The following is a 25,988-nucleotide window of genomic DNA, read 5'->3' on the forward strand; positions in this document are numbered from 1 at the left end:
GGCTCCTTCAATACAAAACATGTATGAATCCGGCAGCAACTGCTTTAATTACAACTCTTTCATGATGCGTCTTCCAACCTTAAAACATCATATGGACAAGTCAGTAAGACAATAAACTTGATTTTCAACAGAGGTAGTCTTAGCAGAATGCAGCCACACCAACTACTAGTCCGACATTGGTTTGGAGCCCACTCCAAGTAAACGTTTAGTAAATCGTTCAGTAAACTATAACTAAGTCAGACATAGCGGTAGCAGCAGTCCAGTAGGTAGGGCCAGTTCACAGGTAGTCTGTCTATGACTTTCTCATAGACAGCTAATAATGTCGCCATTTTGCTTTAATGAAAGTAACACCAGCAAATGAGAATTGATAACTAATGAATATTTGGTCACTTGAAAGCCTATTGAGCCACCAGTCCATCAGACCTGGATATACAGGACTAGGCTGTACAGAGCATTTGTGATTTTGCATAATATGGTATTTGTTACTCTACAGTTTTTCTCCCCAGCTACAACACCCACTGAACTATCTCTAAATCCATGACTATATGTTTCTTCTAGGATGAGAAAGAGGGACCAGTGACCAAACACATACGACTAACTGCTGCCTTAACGTTAAAGAACATCGCCAAGCACTCGGATTGTGGTCGCATGTAAGTATCCTGCTGGGATGAAGGCATTTTGAGTGCAGTCTTCTATTCAGTTTTGGATAAGGATGAACAGAATATACAACAAGAAAAGCACTCAGAGAGCGCAGTACTCCGCCAAGGCTGCTCAGTCATTGTGTCATTTCCAACGGCTGAAATCTTGACAAGATTTGTGGCAGAAATCACAGCACCATAGAATGTGTCCATTTAATATAGATGTACCAACAAACAAAATGACCTTGCCCTGAGGGCAGGTGGGTGTTATGCATGTGTACGTTATGTACGGATACCGAATCACATGACCTAAACATGTAGCGGGCTGCGGGAAATGATGGGACTCGGAAACATCCCCACAATTTAATCAATTGTTCCTTGTATCATTTCTGATGGATAAATCCCAATAAGTCCACAGTGGTGGATTTGTAGTAGGATCACAATCATGTGATCGTCAGCAGGCAGCTGACGTAGTGTTCACTTGTTGTCATAGTTAGTGATGCTGTGTCACTATCTTGCAGTGATCCAGAAATCTTTAACAAATCCGTGGATCCAGACTATAAACCACATCACTGCCAAAATCTAATCACTTGGTCCTCGTGTCATTTCTGACCTTCCCTGAAAATTTCATCCAAATCCATTGGTCCATTTTTGAGTAATGTTGCTAAAAGACAGACAGACAGACAAATGTATGCAGATCGTCGCATAACTCTGTCGGTCCTTGGCGGAGTAAAAAACACTCTGTGAGGAATTGTGCCCTTTAACGTTACAGAAATTCACCGCCAAAAGTTCTGTTGTCCTGTGTGTTGGTGCTGCACTTGTTCTGATCGCTGCTGGGTGTTTGGGTCGAGTTTTAATTGTTGGATTTTTTTCTCCTCTTGTTTCTCAGGTTGGTAAAGAGGCATGAGACGCACCTCTCTGTGCTTGCGCTAAGTAACATGGAGGTTTCCACCACGCTCGCCAAATGCCTTTACGAACTGACGCGCTCGCTCCAGGCTTAACGCCAAAAGGAAAACCTCTACAACCCCCCCACCGCCACCCCAGGCCCTCTCCGGAGACGAGAGGAGCAAGCCACCGGTGAGCCGTAGCGGGTCCGCAGGGGGAGCAGAGAGCGGGACCGAAGACCCTCCTCCTGCCACGCCTGCCCCCCTCAAACCCCACTCTCATCCCTCACCTACTTCCTCGCCAACCTGTGTTCAACCCCCCGCCCTCCTCCATCCACACACACATACAGAGGGGGAAAAAAAAACTGCCATGGGGTCTTCCACCAGCTGCCCACCAGGGGGAGCTCTTTATGACTGCTTCCCCGAGGGACTCCACCGACGAAACCCCAAACACGAGCACATTTTATTTGTTATTTGTTATTTTTTTCTCTTCGTCCCGTGAACTGATGTGTGCGTTGGTGCGAGCGGCAGTCGACTGAAGAGTATGGGTGGGCGGGGAGGCAGACAAGGGGCGGGGCTACTGAAGGTGTCCCGTAGGGTTGGGTGGAGGAGGACTCAGCTGGCAACTGGCGCAGAGAAAATGTTTTTTTTTTTTCATTAGAAACTTGGTAGCTTGGTTTTCTTACTTGAGTCAATATATTTTCACTTATTTATTATTGAAATGAATACCATTACAATTAATGAAAAAGAATCTTGTAAATATGTTGTGAATATATATAAAGAAGATCCTCTTTCATGCAGATGCAGCCACTGGAGAACTTGCTCTGTGGAGTAATAGAAGCATTACTTTGGCAGGATTGAATAAAGTAGTATGTTTGTTTTGTTTTTGTTTTGTTTTTTTTGCTTTTTTATGATCCCTGGTCACTTGTATCTAATGTGATTCTATACTCAGCAGTGGATGAATGTACTTAAAAACCTGTAAATAATTCTGCAAAGGTACTGATGCTGTAAAGCTTAGGGAGGGGGAAAAGCAGTTTTTTGTGGAACTGTGACATTTTTTGTATTATAATACCTTGTAGAACTCATTTTGCTGGCTGAAAGAGTATGGAATAATATATCTCATGTCATTTTGTAGAAGAAAAAAATATTGAAGGTATTCTCTTCCCTTCCTCTTCCCTCGCACACCCTCCCCTCAACACGCACACACACAAGTAACATATATCCACTGTAAGCGTTTTGTCATTGTACGGGCACAGTGTGCGTACCAAAATTTTTTTGTATTTGTAAATTGGTTTAAATACATGGAGTTTTTATACAGGTTTTCTCCTGTGTTCTTTGCTTTACGTGCAGGTATGATATTTTCTTCACTACTTTTTTCTATCTTAATATAGTGTGGAGTTTTATTGTACTATTTTTTCATTCTTAATACCATGCCACATTCCGGCTCACGTCCTCAGACTGTCCTCTCTACCGTGTGTTGTGTAACATTTGACTGCCTGTCGTATTAGCATCTGACCGGGGCAACCCAACCATCCTCATTTCTGCGGTGTCAGTAGGATGTGTGACTATACATAGACTTAACAGTCTGTTAGAGATTGGCTTTATTTACTTTGGTGACTGTTTATAGTTTTTAAATAAAACACTGAACATTTTGCTTTGGGTTTATGCTTGTTTCTTGCTTTTCCCCACCTGTGGTAGCCATGCTGGTTCAGTATGTCTTCAGTTTTGAATAACTCCCCAACAGCATCACCAGCAAAGCCCCCCCACACCATCACACCTCTTCCTCCATGCTTCACGGTGGGAACCATGCATGTAGAGACCATCCGTTGACTGAAACCAAAGATCTGAAATTTGGACTCATCAGACCAAAGCATAGATTTCCACTGGTCTAATGTCTATTCCTTGTGTTTCTTGGTCCAAACAAATCTCTTCTGCTTGTTGCTTTTCCTTAGTAGTGGTTTCTTAGCAGCTATTTGACCATAAAGGCCTGATTGGTTCAGTCTCCTCTGAACAGTGGATGTAGAGATGTGTCTGCTACTAGAACTCTGTGTGGCATTTATCTGGGCTCTAATCTGAGTCTACCCATCCAGCTGAGGGCAGCACAGGGCCTGGAAACTTCTAAAGCAGGACTGAAAACCTACCTGTCTAAAAAGGCTTTTAACTACTGAAATTGTATCTTTGATTAGCTAATTGTTTTTAAGCTCTTAATTTGCCAGTCCATCTACGTTGCAATCCTCACTGAAATGAGCTTCCTCTGTAGGATGTCTGGGCTCAGCCTTAGAGATATGGTGAGGCTTGGACATCCAGACGGAGCTCGGAGTAGAACCGCTGCTCCTTCACGTCGAAAGGAGCCAGTTCAGGTGGTTTGGATGTCTGATTCAGATGCGTCTGAGGAGACTTCCTTTAGAGGTTTTCCGACCACGTCTGCCTGCAAGGGGGTAGACCCAGAACTTGCTGGAGGGATTATTTATCTCGTCTGGCCTGGGAACACCTCGGGATCCCCCAGGAAGATCTGGAAAGCGTTTCCAGGGGGAAGGGATGTCTGGAATGACCTGCTTCATCTGCTGCCTCCATGACCCGGCCCCGGACAAGTGGAAGAAAATGGATGGATGGAGGGATGGATGTTTTTAAGCCTAATTTAAATTGTCTTTGTTTTAGTTTGTAGCACTTTGAGACTCAGACAAGAGAAAAGTGTGTTACAAATAAAATGTATTATTATTAAATAGTTGAAATCATTCGTTTAAACCCATGTATAAACAGGTTTTAAAGACAATAAAATGCTCCAAAGATTCGTCTTTAATTATTTTTTTGTTTAGCACTGTCTTTAGCTTAGAGCAATTTTAAGTGCTTCACAGGTGACTGACAAGCCAGTACGACAATAAATATAAGCAATAACTAAAATTTAAGACAAGACGCAAAATGGTGAAAAGGTTCAACCAGTAAATGATTTAAAAAGTAATATGTAAAATAGCTAAAAGACAATGACATAGTCAATGAGAAAGAACAGAATTTAAAACAGAAAAAATGAAATCCTGCACCTGTCACTACCAAAAAATATGCAAACTTGTCCAAACTGACCTGTGCTCTGAATCAATATCCACTTTTATAAATAACGATCTGTTCCAGTGTCCGTGTTCTGAACATGTGGCGAGGCTTAAATTCACCCATCAGCTGTGGGGAAACTGATGAAGAGTGTTGATGTGGAGCCAGGATGAGCGTTTTCCTCATCACAGCTCCCTCCGTTGTGTGCTAATAAGAGTCGTCTGAACAGACGCCAGTGTTTTTAATATTCAGCACTCACTTTTCATGGTTGCTGGTTGGGACTTCAAACGGGCCTCTTGTCTGATATAACCTAACAAGCTCCATTTGCTGGCAAGCTCATCCTTTTGTTCTGTTTAACCACTGGACACTTTCCTTTGGCTCGTTCCTTTCAACATAATTGAATTGTTAATGACTTTGCTGAGCGCTCCACTTCCCACAGCTCCTAAAGCATCTTTTTGTGCATAATCTTACACTACAAACAACTTCCTGTATTCATCAAAAGACAACTCAGTGTTGCACTGTGCCGGTGCTTAAAGCAGTAATCTGAGAATATTGTTGGTTTTCCTGTCTGTGTGTTGGTGCTCACTGCTGTGATGTTTCTGTCATGTGTATTTGTTGATGAGGTTTAGGTTCAGTAATTAGCTTGGCTTTACCAGCAGGGTTTCTATCACTGCTTAGTTTAACAGCCACAACTAGGACACACGGTTTGTGCCTGATTAAAATCTCCTGCTTTTAATAATAACATTAAATAATTGATTGCATTCTGATTTGCAGAAACAGCACAGGTGTTATTAAAAATGAATCAGGCACATAAATTTCCACCGTCCATCCATTCATCCATCCATTATCTATACACAGGTCTCCATTCTATCACAGGGTGACTCACATTGACACCTACGGCCAGTTTAGAATTAACAATTAACCTCTGCATATTTTTGGAAGGCTGCACAGTGGCTTGGAGGTTAGCTCTTTCGCCTTGCAGCTAGAAGATCCCCAGTTCGCATCCTTGTCTTCCTGGGACTTGACTGATGATTGCTTTCAGTGCTGGAGTGCTGCCTGCTGCTGGTGGAGTTCTGTACAGCACATCATGCGTTTAATATTTTTTGAAGGTTTTCACAAGCAATCTACACCACAGGTACTAGAGGTAAATTCCCTTTTAATCTGCTGTTGAGAAAATTTTGATCAAAGTGAAATCAACCAGGGCTGCACAGTGGCTTGGTGGTTAGCTCTTTCATCTTGCAGCTAGAAGATCTTGCATCCCCGCCTTCCTAGGATCTTTCTGCATGGAGTTTCCATGATCTCCCTGCGCATGTGTGGATTTTCTCCAGGTCCTCTGGCTTCCTCCCACAGTCCAAAAACATGCTGAGGTTAATTGGTAACTCTAAATCGTCCGTAGGTGTGAATGTGAATGTGATTGTTTGTCTCTATGTGTAGCCCTGTGATAGAATGGTGACCTGTCCAGGTGTACCCTGCCTTCACATTAAGTCAGCTGGGATAGACTCCAGCCCCCCCATGACCCTAATGAGGATTAAGCGGTGTATAGACAATGGATGGATATGTTTGGACTGTGGGAGGAACTCGGAGTACCTGGAGAAAACCCACACATGCACAGGAAGAACATGCAAACTCCATGCAGAAAGATCCCAGGAAGGCCGGGATGCAAGATCTTCTAGCTGCAAGATGAAAGTATATATATATATATATATATATATATATATATATATATATATATATATATATATATATATATATATATATATATATATATATATATATATATATAAAATAAAACTATAATATACAAGAAATACAAACAGGTAAAATGGACATATTTATGGTATGTACACAGTGCAAACAGAGAACGTGCAGTCTGTGTGATGTGCATGTGCAATGTTGCAATATTTACAATTACCAGTGTTCAGTGCTCTGTTTGCGTCAAATCTGATTTGTTTGTGTCATTTGTGGCATGTTGGTTTGTATCAGGAAAGTATAAAGACATTATTTCATCTGTTGTAATATTTCTAATATTCTAATATTTCTAGAGCTTGATTTTATACATCCAGTTTGCTTTTTTATTTGGCAAATAAATCAGCAACTTTAGAGGACCACAAATACACCATGTCAGTGACATCCATCTAAAGCAAATAAAGTAATAAAGTGTCATTTTTAGTTGTGGGATTTTGTACCACCTGTTGCTGTGTTTCTGGGAGACAAATGAATTGATTGATTAATAAACACTGCCATAAAATAAATGAATGTGGCTTTGAAATTAATACATTAATCAGGCAATAAATAAGTGAAACAATTAATCAAAAAAGTTTTTAGAAAACGTTTTCAAACGACTACCTGTATTGATTTCAGGGGACTTTTATTTGATATTTATATATTTGTGTATTTCATAGGAGTGTTTATGCATGCATGTATGAATTTACTCCGCTGTTCTGTCTTTGTTATGTAAATGCACCAGATAGATAAATCCCTGTGTTCTGTAACGCTCGGCGGCTCCGATAGGGGGCGCCAACGGCACAAACTCGCGGCCAGACTGCGAGACATGTGGCTGAGACTTTCTGAAAGCTACGCTCCGTTTTTAGCCCAAAACAGTTCCCAGGTAGTGCTATTTGTCAGCATTTCATAGCGGGAGTTTGGACGCTGCAAACGGTTTAGTAGGTGCAAACGAGTCGCGGCCGCACTCAGAGGTGAGTACCGACACTTAGCTCAGTGGAGCTAGCTGCTAGCAGGCTAAAAGCGACGTAAGCAGGTGCTGTTGTTCAAAGCCGCTAGTTAGCTCTCGGCTAAACTCGCTTGCTGCCACCTAGCTAGCTGGCTAACTTATGACCTTCAGTGCAATCTTCGCGGCTATTAATAAACTGTATTTAGCCGTGTTTGCTGCCGTGCTAACAACAGCGGGCTAGCCCTTAGGTAGCCGTGTTTTTAGCTAGCAGTAGCAGTCCGGCTAACCAATAACAACCATGTTGTCACCGTCGTGTTGGCACTGCTTGAACAACTTGGTGCTAATTTTGTGCCTCCAGCAGCCAGGCCGTGCTGGCAAAAACAACAGCAGGCGTTCACAAGTGTCTGCTTGCCAGCTTAACCGTGATTTCACTACACCAATCACTATATTTACTATGTATTAACACATAGGCTAAATTGACGGTTTGATCGGAGCTCCCAGGCTTATCAGTTAGCCGGTAGTGTTAGATGGTAAAATACAGCGAATAACAGAGTTATAATGACAGTTGGAGTACAGGGCTAATGACAGATGGTCTGTGTTGATTGTGTTGCTTTAAGTGGTTAGAAAACGATGCTCTGGTGTCAGTGTTTGGCACAGGTTTCACTTAGGTAAATTTTAAAATCTTTGACAGGGAAAGTGGTGGCATCCAGGCTGGTTCTGGATCAGATATCAGAGGCTCAGGTTTTGTGCCCGCTGTCAGCCAGCTAGAGCAGTGTGATGGCCTGGTGGAGTTGTTCAACACTACTCAGACTGTAAATAACTCAAGTCTGGATTGTGGACCTAAAAGCCTGTTAAATAGTTTTGAATTTGATACTCCACAGAGGCCAAAGACCAATACAGAAAGCCGTGGTGAAGGTCTAAGGTGGAGTTACTGCTTAAATAACCAAGAGGTGCGCTTGTGTTAAGCGACGCGTACACACGGTCAGCAAACACACCTGTAACTCCATCTCAATAAATAGTAAGACACTTCACCTGGTCATGCAACCAGGGACTACAGCAAATCTATAGTACACACTCTAACATGTATGTCTCATCTTCTGCCTTTTTGGTTAATATATTTTTAAACCATTAAATTAGTAATGTAAATAAACTGATGAACCATTGCTCATTAACATCCTTGATGCCTTATACGTTCTGTTTTGGTTTAGAAATACTGTTACTATTATATAATTTGGCTGCTAACAAGTTTTTAGGAAATCATATCAAAAATGTTTAATTTATGTTGATGTGATGTTACCGTCTTTGTAAATCTTAAGCATCATTTTTTGTTGTTTTATATATATATATATATATATATATATATATATATATATATATATATATATATATATATATATATATATGTAAGTATGTATGTATATATATACTACTATATACTACTATATATATATGTATGTATGTATGTATGTATGTATGTATGTATATATATATATATTTTTTTTTTTCCTCTTCATGCAGTAATGTGAACCCAGTGTACGTGGCACGTAGTCAGGTTGAAGCATGTCATCAGGGTTCATCTTTAGCATCTCCCTCTGCTATTACAGATCTTCATATATTTCAGAAATATTGTGCTTAAACTACCAAAACGGGAATAACTTTGTAATTCGTTGGTTTGATGATTCACCGTGGGTAGACTTGTACACTGAGCTGATGCTGGCTTCTCAGTTTGTACAACAACGCAAGTTTTGGTGTTCTGTGAATGGATAAAGGCTGTTCTATCCTGACAGGGATAAAGCTCTGCTGTAAAAGGTGTGTGTCATATTGGCACACATTAAAGTTCAGAATATTTTTGTCTCAAGTATTGGCTGTTGGCAAAAGCAATCCATCAATATCTAATCATGCTAAAACATGAGTGTGTCGCTCACAGTAGTTGTACAGCAGCAGCCAGACGAGCTGCCTACAGCTCTGTGGTTGCTTCATCTTCCGTGTTCAGTACTTTCCTTGTAAATACTGAGCTTGTCTGGCGTGAGTTATTTCTGCTTTGGTGAAAACTGACATTACATCTAGATTCTGTGAAAGGGAGAGCTGGAGACAATTCATCGATACCATGTAGCCACACATTTTCTGTTATTTGTCTGGGTTTTGGTGGCAGTGGGAGCAGGTTAACGTCTTCACATCCTCCAGCTCTGATTCTGGTCTTAAATACTCTGTTTTTATGAGAGTCATTGGTTTCCTTGCCTTGTACTTACATGAAACTCATCTCTGAACTGTTCTGTCAGAATAAAGCCTCATGTGTACGTAGCTAGAGATTGTCTTTCTCCAAATAATCTGTTGTGTATTTGCTGTTTGAAAGCACCAACAGTTATGCTGGCACAGTGGTTTGATGTGGATCCTTCAGTCGGGTTCTGGTTTTAAAATACTGTAGTATTTCATGATATCATGTAGTATTTCAGAGCAACCATTCAACCCCAGTAGAGACAGACCTTGATTTTATATTGATCATATTCAGACAAGACCATTTGTCTGCATTTGATTTGTTTCTTTTGCTGTGTTTTTCCTTAGTTGTGGAAGAGTATAAAGTGGGATGGAAGATTTTATCATTTATTTAAATATTATGTAGGAGCTACTAGTAGGTAGGGACCAACCAATATGAGCAGAGGAAGAGATAAATATGCAAACAAGAAAAGCACTCAGAGAGTGTTTTACTCTGCCAAGGCTGCTTAGTCGTACCATTTCCAACAGCGGAAAGCTTGACAAAATTCGTGGCAGAAATCACGGCAACATAGAATGTATCCATTTAATATAGATGTACCCACAAACAAAATGATCTTACGCTCAGCACAGGTGTGTTACGCATGTTTATGTTATGTATGGATACAGAATTGCTTGACCTAAATATAAGCCACATCACTGCCAAAATCTAAACATTTGGTCCTTGTGTAATTTCTGACCTTCCTCCATTAGTCCGTTTTTGAGTAATGTTGCTAACAGACAGACAGACAGATGGACAAATGTACGCCGATCATCACATAACTCCGCAGAGGCTCCGCCTCCTTGGCAGAGTAATAACTAACACCTCACACTGAACCTATAACACCATCTGATCTAAAATCTCTGAATCTCAGTAGTAGAACTGTAGTGGTGAGTCTGCTTTCAACTTTCAAATTTTCCATCAATTTTGTTAATTAATAGATTTGAGTATTTTTCCAAGAAAAAAGTCTAAATTCTTTATTTTAGCTTCCTAAATGTGGTTGTTTTCTGGTTTGTTTCTCCTGTACTACAGTAAACTGAATATCTTTGAATATCATTAAGAATATTTGAATTAGGAAAATAACCAACCCATTAATGACAATGAAAATAACTGTTAGATGCAGCTGTACTCTGTAGTAGGCAGTGAGAAGTTTTAAATATCACCTACCACCACAACACAACACGGCGAGCTAAGTGTAGTGCTCTTTTTTTATGTGACTTAAGGTAACTTTATTGAAAGGGTTTCCTGCAGTAATTCCACTGGTGTACGTTATCAGCTGCACTCATTTTTGTCCTCTCTGTGTTGTAGTGGGGATCAGGACAGCCTGGGGCCAGACATGACTGGAGCTGGAAGTGGTGAGATTTTTACAAGCCAACATACCCGCTGATGACATTTAAAATCTTTAGTGTGTCTTTGGTTGACATAAATTGGAAACTAGATAGTGCTCTAAAAGCATGCGTGTCCTCTCCTGTGTGTTTAGGCGGCCAGGGCCCGCCTGACGGGACAGACGCTGAGGAGGCGGAGAGATGTCCGATCTGCCTGGGCGTCCTGTCTGGAGGCGAGCTCGCCATGCCTGACAGCTGCTGCCATGTCTTCTGCCTCAGATGCCTCCTCACTTGGGCGGAGGTGACAGAGCCACTATGCTATCAGATAATATTATCAGTTTAGAAATTGTCGTGCTGGTGGCTTATAAAAAGATTAATTTTTCCACAGATTTATTTTTAAAAATGAACTTTTATTGTAAATTGTTGTTCCATATGAGGATTTGAAAAATGTAGTGGACTTTTTAAGGCCATTACTAATATTGGCCTTCTGCCAACGAACATGCCAAAAATAGCATTTACGGATTTCCCCCCAATGTGATTCATCTCAGTGTAGGAAAGCCTGTAGGTCATTAGGATGTTTATTTCATTCATGTTTATTATTAACACTGTTTTATTTGCTTGACGTTGAAGTTGCAGATGGCTCCCTCCTGCCCTGTGGATAGAAGACCTTTCAGCAATGTTTACAGATGGGACGGGAATCTGAGCTGTGTGCAGGTCAGTCTGGTTTCTGCAAGTGTTTTCTTTGTCAAAGATGAGGCCGTTTGCTGCTGGTATTTTCAAGGTGACCTGACATGACCTGCTCTGTAAAGTACATGCCTCCTGTGTTCTGTTGAAATGAAGTCTCTCCTTCCTGTGCATGTCGCTGTCTGCATTCTGTTTGTCATCTGTCTTTGTTGATAGAACTTCTCTGCGTGAAGCCAGTCAAAACATTTCAGTAGAAATAATATTTGCTAGTTGACTAGTTCAAAACATGCCCAGAAATTTCAGTTGAGGTGTTTAAGTGATGCGGTTTCGAAGTAGTTCATGACAGCCTGGCCTTGATTGGAAAGCAACAGCTGCCAGTCAGAATTTGTTTACAGTGTTGATGTCCCAGCCAAACGTGCTGCAGGTCACCTGTTAGACAAACACACAGCCTCAGCTGACCTTCATGTCATGCTAAATGATTGCTCTGAAACTGAATGTGCTTCCATCCTCCTTGTTTTAAGGTTCCTGTGAGGAAGCACCCAACTCCAGCTGAAGCTGAGAGCTGCTGCTGTAGAAACCCTGAACAAAAAGTCTGTCTCAAGTGAGCGTCAGTTTCTTTTTTCTTTTTTGTCACAGAAACTCTACTGAAAAAAAGTGATATTGTAATATATAACTTAGTTTTTCAAAAGTTTGACTATGAAATCAGCTTTAAACAATGTTGGTTGTTGTTTTTCAGAAGCAAAACCGCAAGAAGACCGAGGCGGCAAAAGGTGGAGAGGACGGCGGACGCCAAAACGAAAGGACTTGTGAGGAAATGTATGTTAAAAACCCTCCAGTAATTCCAGTAACTTCCTCCCGATATCTGTCTGACCTGCTCACATTGTGCCAGCTGACAGTCTGTTGATGGTTTTTGCAGGTAACGACGAGGACCCGTCTTCACTGAGCAGAAAAAAGGTGCCTCTTCTTCTGGTCGTTTTTCACTGTCCCACATGTCGTAGTTAAATCTCATTGGTGTTTGACGTATTTTATTCAGGTGAGAGGAACAGAATGCTGCACTTGGTCTCCGCCTCCATGTGTGTCAGTAACGACATCCACACCGGACATGTAAGTCATGATGCCAGTCAGTTGTAATTGATTACAATCAACTTTGACAAATCTGCTAATGCTCTGTTAGTGCTTTCTGTTGTTTACACTGCAGCGTAGTGTAGGGGTGGTGCATGTGAAGAGTTTAAAGGGTCTACATAATTACAGAGCACATGTTCAGTGCCTGGGTTTCACTTGAGAGGAGATACCAAACACATCTACAGGACGATTTACACTCCCCTCCAAAAGTATTGGAACAGTGAGGCCGCTTCCTTTATTTTTGCTGCAGACTGAAAACATTTGGGTTTGATATTAAAAGATGAATATGAGACAAGAGATCAACATTTCCGCTTTTATTTCCAGGTATTTACATCGTCCTGCATCGTTTGACGTCAAACCCAAATGTTTTCAGTCTACAGCAAAAATAAAGGAACTGGCCTCACTGTTCTAGTACTTTTGGAGTGTAGATATGTTAGCTATGTTAGCTTCCCTTTTCATAAATGTCTACTGTTACCTATATGCTTGTGGTTTGTCTGCAGTTTTGTTGCTGGGTTAAAAAATCAGTTTCTGCCAAAACCTGAGAACTTTGGATAACATTTCTTTTGTATGTTACATTCTTAGTGATGGTAGTTAATAGTGTGTGCAAGCAGTGAAATATCTACATCTGCTTCTGAACAAGAGATATATTGAGTGGTGGAGGAAATTTTTTGCTACTCAGGAGCTGCACTGTTCCAAAAAGGCTGTAATACACTATATAAGGCTTTATTGTACAGTTTTAATTGTCTGGCACAACAAACATTTTAACATTTTTTGCCACAGATCTTGTTTTGAAATATTAGTGTGTGTGTGTGTTTTCTTTTAGGTTCATTCTTACTGTGACAAAAAATGTAATTAACAAATGTTTTTGTCATTAATTGTTGGTGCGGCCACAATACCTTTGTGTTTTTCAGTGCTGTGTGAGCAGGTGTGCGTTGGCATGTGCCACAGTTCGGGTTGTTTGTTTTGAATTTTGCCTCTCAGATGCCTCAGAATGGGACAGTGAAATTCTGCACTGACAGATGCTGGGGGATGAATTCACAGTGCACTGCCTTGTGAATGCTAAACAAAACGAGAGGCATGCTGTTAGTCACACTGCTGACCCGACGCACCATCTTCAGTCTCACTCTTAGGCTGAAGACTGCTTTTTGCTCTCTGGGTGGCAGCTGTAAACCCAACTCTCATCCCCAGGGATGATCCTTGACATGAAGGAGGAGTCAGTGTAGCACAGAAATGGATGTTTGCTCTCTGTGATAGTTTGAGATCCATGGTGAAATTGCAAATGTGGTCAGAACAGAACAAGAGGACAACTTCAAAGGGGATTGAGGTCAAAATTACACATAGAAGGGTTCTTGTTTTTTATAGTCGCGGTCTCAGAATTTCTTGATCACACTTGATTTGAAAAAAAGAGTAAATCTGCGCTAGAGTAATGTTACGGAGAGATATCATCTGTGTAGACTAAGTTTACAGCTAAGTGTCAGTGTTTTAACTTTTTAGAAAGATCTTCATCTTGTTTTCATCATCCTGCAGTTCAGATCCTGCTTGGTTGGCAGAGGACATACCATATGACACTGGATTCAAGCAGTGCAAATCCCAGGCACAACATTGTCCTTGGCTCTCTCCTGCTGCTCCCATCCCTGCTAACGGCACCTCAAGGTAACGAGAGTCCTACCCACCACTGCTGTGACTTTGTTGGCACATCTTTATAGCCTCTTTCACTAGATGCTCTCAGACTCCACATCCTTAGTTTGACACTCAGACTTTCTACTGAAAGTGTGGAGGCTGGAGGCTTATTGGGAAAACTCAGATGACAATATCAGGTTCATCAGTCAGGAAGACTGGACTGATTATCACCCTGTGTTTCATGTGTTGGAATGAAATGGCAGAGCAGCGCACACAAGTTAAAACTAGTGGTGGGACGCGATGAAAAAAAATCTAATTAGAGGCTTTGAAATTAATTAATCGATCCAGTGTAGACATTGTTAATGTGGTAAATGACTATTCTAGCTGGAAACAGCTGATTTTTAATGGAATATCTCCATAGGGGTACAGAGGAACATTTCCAGCAACCATCACTCCTGTGTTCTAATGCTACATTGTGTTAGCTAATGGTGTTGAAAGGCTCATTGATGATTAGAAAACCCTTGTGCAGTTATGTTAGCACATGGATAAAAGTGTGAGTTTTCATGGAAAATATGAAATTGTCTGGGTGACCCCAAACTTTTAAACAGTAGTGTATATGTGAACTTAAACAACAAAAATATTTGTTTAATTTCTATTTATCTGCATTTTTCATCTACTACATTCACGGATTACTGCAAACTTAAAGTCCAATTATAGCGATTATATTCAACATTTTAAGACTTTTTGTAAACTAAAGTACTTTTAATGTCTTCTAAAGTGGTCTGTTATGGGATGGCTACACTGTTTGCCTGTACGAGGACTGTCGTAGCTAACGTTAGCTCTGATGCTAACAGCAACATGTTTTACATTGAGTTGATACCATTGGCTTGAAGTGCTGCAGTGATCACAAAACTCTTTGCTGCACAATTTGCACACAACCACGCCTTTATCCAAGCTGCCATTAGGAAGATTGTTAAAAGAAAACTTTCCACAAAACAAGCTCAATGTGGTCTCGTCTTCCTTTAGAGTTCACCAAACTTTCTTGTGCTGACGTCACTCAGTGCGTCCTGGGGATCTACTTCATAACTGGCAAACAGGTTTTAGGTTCATTACTGTCACCTACTGGGCTGGAGTGTTACCGGTGTGCCAAAAATTAGAGAACTGAGAAAGGTGCGATCAAGTGCGTTAATTTTTTTTTAAACACATTATTTTTTTCTGCAATTAATTAAGCGAAATTAACACGTTCAAGTCCCAGCTCTAGTTAAAACACATCAGCTGTAGTGTTTTGGTTTGGTTGTAGTCGCGTCCCTTTTTCAGGGACAATAACTGAAATGTTCTTTGCATTCAGTTTAGCACTTGACGTCTCAGTGATCAGCATCCATGCAAACAGGACTTTGGATTCACAGTTTGTGGTGAGACTGATCCAATCACTGAAATCAAACCTGACAGTTCCTTTGCTTTTTTGTTGTGTTGTACATTTACAGGCAGAGTTTCCATCCAACTAGTTGGAACCACAGCCCATTTGGACTCATTTCATCTCCCTTCACCTCCAGCTCACAGTTGTTTGGCCCGAGCCATTTTGGTGAGTCACAACAGACACAGTTGACTTTATTTACAATGATAATGGCAAACAGGTTTGTACAATACCATGTAATTCAGTGTGTTCCTGAAAAATGTCACTTCCTTATGTGAATTTGTCATTTGAAAGTTTTGGTACTTAATTCAATTTAATATTTGATTCTAATATATAGTTATGTTATAATACAACTAACTCTGATGCTAGATGATTAATATTTAATTATTAAAATAATATTTTTTTCTTTAATTGACCAGTCCAGATCACAGTTCTTTGTTTCTAGGAATGAGTATTCTATCAATACAGAGTCATTTTGACATAGCAGCAGAAGATTATATAACAAGTGTGACCGGTTAAGTCTGCACTTTTTGATTTTTCTGAGTCCAGATACCAAAGTTCCTGGATCAAAACTATGAAGCTGGTTGTCTTGTATCATTGATACCATATTAGTGAACGTGAACTGATGGGGAACAATGAGCTATAGAAGACACTTTGAGGTTGAGCTGCCTTACGTGATAGAAATTTTATGCGTTTTCCATTATTTTCTGACAAGTTGATAAACAAATTGTATTCCTAGTTCTTATTGTTGCGCTGGTCACTTTCATTTAGAGCTGGTTATGTTGACATAAGCAAAAAGTCCACACTATGGATGTCACGATATCAGAAATCTGATAGTTGATACTAATGCTGTTGATGCTCAATATCAAATTAAACAAGAGAGAATCTATTGGAATACGTGATTAGAGCACTTACCTTATGGGACAAAATTCCCCCAGCAGCAGAGTCTCTGTCTTCGCATTTCCTTTTTATCTACTGTACAAAGTTAAATAAATCCAAAAATGGTCAAAATTAACATTTAACAAAACAGACATCAGTGTTTCACTTCATAAATGATGACATTGTAGAAAAAAAAATCCAAGGCTGAATAACAAAAAAAGAATCTCAACAGTTGTATTGTGGTCGATACGATCCTTTAACTGATGCCCACATCAACCCTGATACCTGTCAGTAGGATTGACTGAGAACATCCTTATTGTAACCACCAAAAAGTTCATTTTCTGGCTTGGCAGTGGCCTTGTTGCATTCAGTGTCACACTTACACATTGTGTGAGAAAGCCCTGCTGTATGTGCTGAAATTCTCAAGAACTCACTGGTTCTATTCACAACCATTTGTGTCTCCTGCAGTGTTTCAGGGTGTTGTCTGCGCCATCACGTGTCCCAAAGGAGGAGAGAAGAGAGGCGGCCGAGCTTCAGCCTCCAAAGCTCCCTCCAAAGAGGCAGAGTCTCTGCCAGCCAGACGCTCTGGACGCAACAGTAAAACCCAGGAAGAGACTCCTGCAGCTGAACCACCATCACCACCACAGTCCAGTGTGTCAGACTCTGACTCGTCTGCCAGCCAATCCAACAAGCCGGTCAAGACTTCTCAGGTGCCAGCCAAGAGGAAGGGTAAACGGGTAACAAACCGGAAAGCCAGTGGGAAGCGGAAAGCCCCAGCAAGGAAAAAACGCTCTCCTGAAGTCATTAACAGCCCAGCAGCAAGTGAGGAAGAGGGTGAAGGAAGTGGCAACAAGGAGAAGGAGGAAGAGGAGGAGGAAGATAAAACTGAACAGGAGCAGGACGTGAACAACTCGGAACAGCTGCCGTCTGATGCTGAAGGCGGCCTCGAGGAAGAGCTGGATGGTGTTGACTCTGCTGATGATCAAGGAACTGCAGGATCTTTGAAGAACTTGGAGCAGGACAGTGATGAGACTCAGGAACAATCTAATGAACACAAACAAGAAGAGAAAGCTGACGAAGGAGACAATGATGTCTCTTGTCCCTCAGACTCAGCTCCTAACAGCCCTGCTTCATGCTCTGAGGATGTCCAGAGCAAAAGAGAGGAGGAGGACGACGCAGCCAGCCCAGTGTCCTGTGGAGAAAAAGATTCAGAGAAAAGGCAGTCACCATCCCCCTCTGACTCTCCCAACACTCCGCTGGAAGACCTGATGTCTCCACAGTGTGAAGAACAGGCCGAGCAGCATGACAACATGGAGATTTGTGCAGAGTCAGAAGAAACCAACCATGAAGACTCTCCAAAAGAGCAAAAGGCTGAATCATGTGAGAACTTGGGACAGTCTGGCTCCCCCTCTGCTGAAGAGTCAGAAGAAAATGTAGCTGACATGGAAGCAAAAGTTTCAGAGGAGCATTCGAAAATGCTCAACTCGGAAGAGCGTTCAGAGGTTGACAGCTGTGGGGACGAAGCCAAGGATGACGGCGCATCCAAAGATGACACAAACGTCATCCCCATGGACTGCAGTTCACCCATGAGTGAGCATGGGAACGATCCCATTTTGGAACTTCCGAGTGAGAGTGCTTCCCCAGCTGCTGCAGAACCTCTGACTACTGCTTCTGAAAGTCAAGTCACCAAGGACGAGGACAGCAAGGACCAGCAGGAGAGAGAAAGGAGCCAAGAGAGGAAGAACGGCAAGCAGAGGCGCTCTCGCTTCCACTCCCCAACCTCTACCTGGTCACCAAAAAGGGACTCTAAACGGGAATCATCCCGGCACTCACGTTCACGGTCTAGAGACCGTGACGGCAGCCCACCCTCGAGTCGTTCTTCACGAGCTCGCAGCAGAGAAAGAGACAGGGAGCGAGATGGAGAGAGAGACTACTCTAGGAGGGACCGTAGTCGAGAGAGGAGGCGGCGGCGATCAAGGAGTAGATCTAGGTCCAGATCCCGGTCTCGATCCAGATCCCGATCCAGAACTAGATCCTACAGACCCGAACGACCTGCGTCCAGAGAGGACTCTCCCCAGAGAAAAGAGCGCAGGGGTGGCTGGAGGTCTGGGCCTAGCGGTGGTTCTGGTGGTGATGGACGGCGATACCACGGAAGCGCTGGCCGCTTTGAAAATGGCGTGCCTCCAGAAGGGTCTCCTGAGCGCAAGGGCTGGTCAGATAATCCTGACTGGGTTACAGACAAGAGTCGGGGTGAAGCTGACGGCAGGAACCGCGACTTTAGCTTCGGTGGTGGCTCACGATGGGAAGACAACCGCAACAGTGGGGGGAACAGAGGAGAAGCACGGGGCAGGGGGGGCCGTGGAGGGTTTGAACGTGGCCGGGGAGCAGGCAGAGGCGGCGGCAACCGCAGCTTCTACAATCAACAGGAAGAATCTGCCGAGAACCGCTGGCAGCCCAGAAACAACTTCTCAGGTACAGGCAACAATTCAGGGAACGACGCGTACAGCCGCTTCAATGAAAACCGCGGTGGGGGTCGGAGGAAAGAGCCCGAGCCAGGAGACTCTATGCTCGACCGCTCAGGCTGGTCCTCAGCGTCCAGCTGGGCTGTCAGGAGGACGCTACCTGCCGATGTCCAGGACTACTACTCAAAGAGGGAGAGAGGAGGACCAGGCAACTGGAACCGACAAGAGGAGGAGCAGCAGCCAGTAGCAGCAGGTCAGTCCTCTTCAGTTTTCCTGTATAACAGAGTAAACCAGACCCCTCTGGACAGTTATCACTTCTGGAGCTGCTGGATTAAGTGGAGGAAGAAAAGCCTGCCATGGATTAGCCAAATTTCCCTATAAATACAGCAGCTGTCATGGTGTTTGGTATCACTGCTCTCTTTCAGGCCCGGAGAGGAAGATAATTGTAGTTGCAGTGTGAAAAGAAAACAAATCAGAAATTAGCCCGAGGCACCTACGATTTATTAGACTGAGAGGAAAAAGTGATTCCTTTGAAGTGAATATTTTTCTGTGAAAGTCTCACAGTTGTTTCATTCCACCAGCATCTATTTTTGGTGTAAGTCTACTGGGTTGATTCTACTGTTTATTGTGTGCTGTTAACACCTCCTCTTCAGTATCTTCTGCACATTTTCATTGTTTCCGTTTATTTAACATTAATGTACTGTATAAATATGCAGCATGTTAAATCTAGCGCTGGAACCGAATATCTGAATATTCGGTTGACGATGGTATCCGAATATTTATTTTGAGATCCAAATATTTGGATTGCGTCTTGTCAGTTAGCCCGACGTGTCCCCCCCATCAGACGTTACATTATGAACTGATCCTAATATTCGCGGCGTCCCCTCCTCCAGACGTTACGAACCGAGCCGAAAACGTGGCTCCTTCCACCGTTTGCCCACCGCGTCGGACGTTATGGACCGAACTGAATATTTGGCTCGTTTGTCCATCCGTCCGTCCGCACAAACCCCCCCCCCCCACACCCTTTGAATATTTGTCATTAATCGGGGCCAAATATCCGGAGCCCAAAAACTGCTATTCAGGCCAGCCCTAGTTTTAAATCGACTACAGAATATGTTTTGGCTTTAACAGAATGACAAAACTTTCTTTGACAGCTTCTTAACTTTGTTCCACAGATCCCCCTAAAAGCGACCCTCCTCCCCCAGCAGTCCCGGGTAACGCTCCGGTGCCCGTGATGAACATGATTCCTCCTCATCCTCCGCAGATGAATGTTCTTCACCATCACTACCCCATGCAGGGCCCAAGAGGAGCCCTGCCCGTCAGCTTGCAGCCCGCAGCGCCCTACGCCATGCCTCCTCAGGTCCCCATGCACCTTCACCCTGCCGTGCCACTGCTTCAGGTGCCCGCTGTTGGGGCTCAGGGCCTCCCTCCCCCTCCTCCACCACCTCCACCCATGCAGCAAGGCAGCCAGACAGCTGCCGCTCAGCCTGATGGCCACACATCACAGGTAGGGTACACTCAGGCGTAGATGGGCGTACTCCATGAGTGCGATTGAATGAAGTTCCAGATGCTGTATGTGCATTAAAATCAAAATTAGCTGAAGTGAAAAACTCAGATACACGAATGCTGTCCTTAAGCAGGTCACTCCCACAAGCTTTATTGTCAATTTGCTTCGCACCAGATGGCAAGTACTATGGTGGGTTATGGGAAACCTGCCCTGCTTCCCACGCCAACCAAAGCAGGTGTTGCAGCAGTGACCCAGGGCCAGCCAGCACCCAGCCAGGTGCTGCCATCCTCTACAACTCAGCCAGGCCAGTATAACAAGGCTCAGGCTGACAGCTCCAAAAAAGAAAAGGTAAAATGCTACCACCCGTCTGAACTTTGTCTGTCCATTTCTGTCTTTCTTAAAGGAAGATGGTTTTTCAATTTTCAGTTCTGCAATTTTGTAATGAGACTCTAGAGTAGCTTTGTATGAACAGTTTAAAATTATCCCATTAGTTTCATCATAGTTCTTCATTCATCCTTTTAGTTTGTCTGAAACTGGCCATTATTGCTCCTGAAGGCCTGCCTTCTTTCTTCAGATTGGAAGGCTGCTGAGAAGCTGCACCAAATACTTGTCCGCTATACTGCTTGTACTTCATAATGTACTGTTCCTGGAGGTGAATTTTCACTTTGCAGAGTGGTAAAGGCACAACTCACTCTACTCTGTCTCTGATTGGCTGACACTGACACGCTTGCCTGAACCTTTCTCGGTCCTCACATCCTCATTCCCTGGTCAGTCAGGCAGCACTTTCCTCATGAATGTCCATTAATTTTCCTCAACCACCCTGCAAAATGAAAATCCACTATTTGTTGGAGGCAGATGTCCATAAATCCACAGTGAGCTGATGCCAGCTAGTCATTAGAGTAGAAGAAAACAATCAGTATTCAGAGCCATCTGAAGCCCATCCTCAGTGGGATTATTTTTACATACGCTTACCTCATTATTTGTAACTTTGACCACGACACTGTAGCATTATACATGGAACAGTAAGGAAAAGCATAATAGGTTCCCTTTAATCAGTCTGATTTCCTGTTTGTGCTCCAGAAACAACAGATCCAAGAGAAAGCTATAAATGAAGTGAAGACAGCCATCAAACCATTTTACCAAAAGAAGGAAATCACAAAGGAGGAGTACAAAGAGATTGTCCGCAAGGCGGTAGAAAAGGTAAACACTCACTTTGACAACTGACTGTTTGCTAAACAACACTCACCCCTTCAGTTAGGACTGCTACACCTGCCAAGCTTTGTTTTCACACAACGTAGTTTACGTTTGTTCTAGATTTAACATTGAGAAGGACACAGGAAAAACAGACGTAATTGTGTGATAGCTGCTGTGGTTGAAAGTAGTATTTTTGTAAACAAATTTTTTGTCACATGGCCATCTGAGTTTCTGTGCCACAATATGTGAATGAAGACTAGAGGTTTCTGTGCACAGTGCTGAAGCCGACTGGCAAGCTTTTACCATAGCGTCTGTAGGAATGAGACAATTAGCAAACGTCCGTAAACTGTTCAGATGTTTAGAGAGTGAGTAGTTTAGCCTGCCTCCAGTTCACAGGAAGTGATATCAGACAGCTTTCAACATGTAGTGGTTTTGTGACCAGTCTTTTCCTTAGACTGCAGATATCAAGTTATGAGTCAGTCAACCTTTAAATCAGTTTGAAATTTATGTGAAGACGACGCTTCTTTAGCGAGCAAAGTTAATTAATACCATGTTGTAACCATACAGTGGGATGGGTGGTTGATACCAAGTCATATCTTAATGCGCCCATCTAATTAAGGTTGGTAGCACCAGAACTGCCAGTGGGAAACTTTTTATGAAGCCCTGATTTAGCCTGTTTCTAATAACTGTATTCTAGTAATTGCAGCTAACATAGGAAGCAGATAGCCACTGTTTAATTTAGTGTTTAGACCAAGAGTGTCAAACTCATTTTAGTTCAGGGGTCACATTCAGCCCAATTTGATCTGAAGTGGACCAGGCCAGTAAAATTACAGCATCAAACCTATAAATAACCACAACTCCAGATGTTCCCTTTGTTCTATTGCAAATAAGTACGTTCTGAAAATGTTCACATTTAAGGAATTATCTTTCTGCAAAACGTTATGAACAACCTGAAATTTCTTAAGAAAAATAAATTCAATTTCAACAACATTAAGCCTCAGTTTATCATTTACACGTTACAACTAACATTTGGAACTGAATGATATAGTATTTTACTTTATGATCAAAACAACAAAAAAAGACACAACAACAAAAACAAGACAAAATATTACAAAAATGAGACACAAAAGAACAATTAGCAATCTAGTATTTTACTTTATGATCAAACATCTTGTCATGGTCTACAAATTATTTTAAATTTATAGTTTTACAAATTTACAATCTGCAGTTAATATCTTCTCTGTAATTTTTACACTTTACTAAGTCAATCCACGGCCCTAATTGGACCCTCTGGAGGGCCGGTTTAGGCCTGCGGGCCGCATGTTTGACACCCCTGGTCTAGACTGATGCTATTCTGTTTTTGTTTGGATTTTGTAGTTGGCGTATTTTCCTAGCAGGCGGCTAATATTGATTCTCTGTTTGGCCTTTCTCCTTCAGGTGTGTCACAGCAAGAGTGGTGAGGTGAACTCCAGTAAGGTGGCCAACCTGGTGAAGGCCTACGTGGACAAATACAAACACGCCCGCAAGAAATGAACTGCCGCCCTGCTGCTGGGCTGGCCACGCCCTCACAGACCCATTCAGCTGCTCAAGTGCAATTTCTTCTAGCTGGAATTCGGCCTCCGAGCTGAAAGACGATGGAGAGCCAGCGTTTTCTTTTTTGATATCGCTACCTTTTATTGAATGATGAAGATTTTTTTCTATAGATTTTCATATTTTGTTAGAAAACAATGACCCAATCAGAAATTGTAATGCAAGAGCCCTTTATTTTGCATAGATCATGTGACTTGGGAACTACTGTAAAGAGCGCAGGGTAGCGTAGGGGGGTGGGACGGCTGATGCAACGCTCAGTGAACCACACCAGCTCATGTAGTGGAGAGCCTCTCCCAGGGGTGCCGGCTGGTACACTGAATTTCACTTGTATGGCATTCTGATCGGCTAGCTTATTAATTGAATAATGTCAATGTTCTTTTCAAATATTCTATAATATTTCAGATGAAAGCCTAGTTTAAAAACACAGTGCATTGCCTTTATTAAGCTCTGTGGCCCAGTGACAGCCTGGCATCTGGTGAGTCATCCCCCAATCAGCAGTGAGTGTATAATGTAAAGCGAGGGTCCTGGGGGGTGGTTCAGGTGAAATTGACCCCGCCCCCTACCTGAATGTGTAATAAATGTCAATGCGTGAACATGAACTGTGCAAAGTATCCAGAGAGTAGTGAAATAAATTAGCTGCTTCCTACTGTGCTGTGTGTTTGTCAGAGGACTTCCTCTCAGGTGCACCTTTTGTCTCCATATCAACCAACACATAAGAGCCCATATTACACACATTTACAGAGTTACAATATTATTTTTGGGTCTACAAGAATGTTTACATGTTCATAAGGCATGTTAGTCTCATAATGTCACCCTGTGTCTGAAATGCTTTGCTTTAGTTCAGCCTCATTAAGGCCCTCCTCCCTACATCCCCCATCTACTCTGATTGGTCAGCAGATGAAAGCAAGATAACATCAGTTATATGCGGTAACCTTGAATCTCTGAGTAGAACGGCAGAGATGCAGCTCTAGTGAGGTTTGCAAGGAAGCTGTGCCTTCTCTGTTTGAGTGTGTGCTAAGCTAGCTGCCAGCAGGTGTTATGCTGATTTCTTACATGCTGATGCAGATCAGGAATGAAAGAAAAGTGGACTTCAAATGAGGTGTTTGAGGCATGTAGGGAGCAGTGATTTCTAAGGAAGAGAATAACTCCCTTGGGTGTGGACTTTGTACGTTTGCAGAATTTTTAGATGCACTAAGAAGCTGGAGGACACTTAACTCGAAGCATAGTATGTGGTCTGTAAGGGCTTGTTAGGCTGCATGTACAGCTCTGAGCCACAAGGTGGCAGCTGTTTCTTCAGCTGCATGTAAATCCATCCATCTAGTATCTATGCACTACTTAATCTTCATTAGGGTCATGGGGGGCTGGAGTCTGTCCCAGCTGACTGAGGGTGAAGGCATGAGACACCTGGACAGGTCACCAGTCTATCACAGGACTACACATAGAGACAAACAATCACACTCACATTCACACCTACAGACAATTTAGAATCACCAATTAACCTCAGCATGTTTTTGGACTGTGGGAGGAAGCTGGAGAACCTGGAGAAAACCCACACATGCACAGGGAGAACATGGAAACTCTATGTAGAAAGATCCCAGGAAGACCGGGGTGAGAACCAGGGATCTTCTAGGTGCAAAGCCAAAGTGCTAACACCAAGCCACATGTAAATACAGCACTTTGCATTTTCTTTTGCTGATATTGTTGAAAGTTGGATATTGTGTGCATTCCATTTAGATGGACACCTAGTTGTTGGCAGTGATGATTAAAGGCCCTGTCCACCCACACAGCTGTTTCCAATCAGGTTCTTGTGTTGATGGTGGATGCAGCTCCATCATCTAATGTAGTTGGGTCTTTTTCACTGAGAACATGTTGACACGTTGCAGTAGATTAAGCGCAGCTTAACACATTAAACCACCTGATGAGACTAACGTGTTCTGATGAAAGCTCCATAAACTAAACAAGCTTTGTGAATGTAAGGAGCAGGAGTGTGAAGTGGTCTGATAGCTAACTGGAATCTTTTATCACTCACTGATGGTTCTGGCAGTCGGAGTTACTTCTAAAGCTAATCTTTGTGACATGAAGTTTAAAATTTCCAGCTGTGGAGCTTCCTCTCATGACCACTGGGGGGCAGCGTTGTCAAAAGAAAAGATATTTCACCATGCTTCGTGATCGTAATATTCTCTTGGGTAAATCTGGCCCATAGTTATGTGCTCTTTATTTGTGAAAGTCAGAGTAATTCAGCATCACATAGGATAGGATTTTTTTTTTGAAATCAAAAATATATATCAGTTTTAGCTTTGTGTTCTCATCAACCACAGTCACAAACGCTTTCAAGACTAAACAAGCTGACACACTTGAGAAAACACCACAGTTATACTTACAGCGTAACTATGATTTTAACTGGTAATCACAGGGTGCTGGTCCAGGTCTAAAGCAGTATGGTCAGAGTTTGACTTGAAAATCTTCATAAATCTGCACATTCTTACAGAAGCAATAGTGTAGTTACATCTAAGTCATTTTAAAGCACAGGGCAATTATTTTCAGTTAAATTATCCCCTACGGTGTAATTTTGATTGATATTTTGATGGTTCTGACATTTTCTTTTGAAAATTCTTTTATTCAAAATCAAGTTACAGCTGTTTTTGTAATATTGGTCGCCCCCTAGTGGCTTCTATTGCCTAGCATGCTTAAAACCATTTGATCAG

General features: G+C 42.4%; 2 protein-coding genes across 4 annotated transcripts in view; both read left to right on the top strand.

The window, feature by feature from the left end:
* The window catches only part of arid2 (AT rich interactive domain 2 (ARID, RFX-like)), a 50,336-nt gene extending 47,160 nt beyond the window's left edge, over positions 1 to 3,176 (top strand). For both annotated transcript variants that reach the window (XM_035957499.2, XM_023290422.3), the window contains exons 20-21: positions 559 to 650; positions 1,528 to 3,176. In XM_035957499.2, coding sequence (XP_035813392.1) covers positions 559 to 650; positions 1,528 to 1,639 — 204 coding nt within the window. In that variant the 3' untranslated portion in view covers positions 1,640 to 3,176. The remainder of the gene's footprint in view (positions 1 to 558; positions 651 to 1,527) is intronic.
* A 3,899-nt stretch (positions 3,177 to 7,075) lies between these two features.
* scaf11 (SR-related CTD-associated factor 11) lies at positions 7,076 to 23,929 on the top strand. Of its 2 annotated transcripts, none has more exons than XM_023290441.3 (15): positions 7,076 to 7,260; positions 10,795 to 10,841; positions 10,967 to 11,112; positions 11,442 to 11,525; positions 12,017 to 12,096; positions 12,232 to 12,311; positions 12,412 to 12,449; positions 12,529 to 12,599; positions 14,145 to 14,270; positions 15,722 to 15,819; positions 16,999 to 19,245; positions 20,168 to 20,499; positions 20,674 to 20,847; positions 21,580 to 21,699; positions 23,131 to 23,929. In XM_023290441.3, exons 2-15 carry the CDS (start codon positions 10,823 to 10,825, stop codon positions 23,224 to 23,226), a joined length of 3,711 nt encoding a protein of 1,236 aa, XP_023146209.2. In that variant the 5' UTR covers positions 7,076 to 7,260; positions 10,795 to 10,822; the 3' UTR covers positions 23,227 to 23,929. The 2 variants fall into 2 exon arrangements, with proteins under 2 accessions (XP_023146209.2, XP_023146218.2); XM_023290450.3 differs by having other exon boundaries at positions 11,448 to 11,525.
* Positions 23,930 to 25,988: the final 2,059 nt, after the last annotated feature.

Source organism: Amphiprion ocellaris, chromosome 21 (assembly GCF_022539595.1).
Source record: "Amphiprion ocellaris isolate individual 3 ecotype Okinawa chromosome 21, ASM2253959v1, whole genome shotgun sequence".
NCBI lineage: Eukaryota > Metazoa > Chordata > Actinopteri > Pomacentridae > Amphiprion > Amphiprion ocellaris.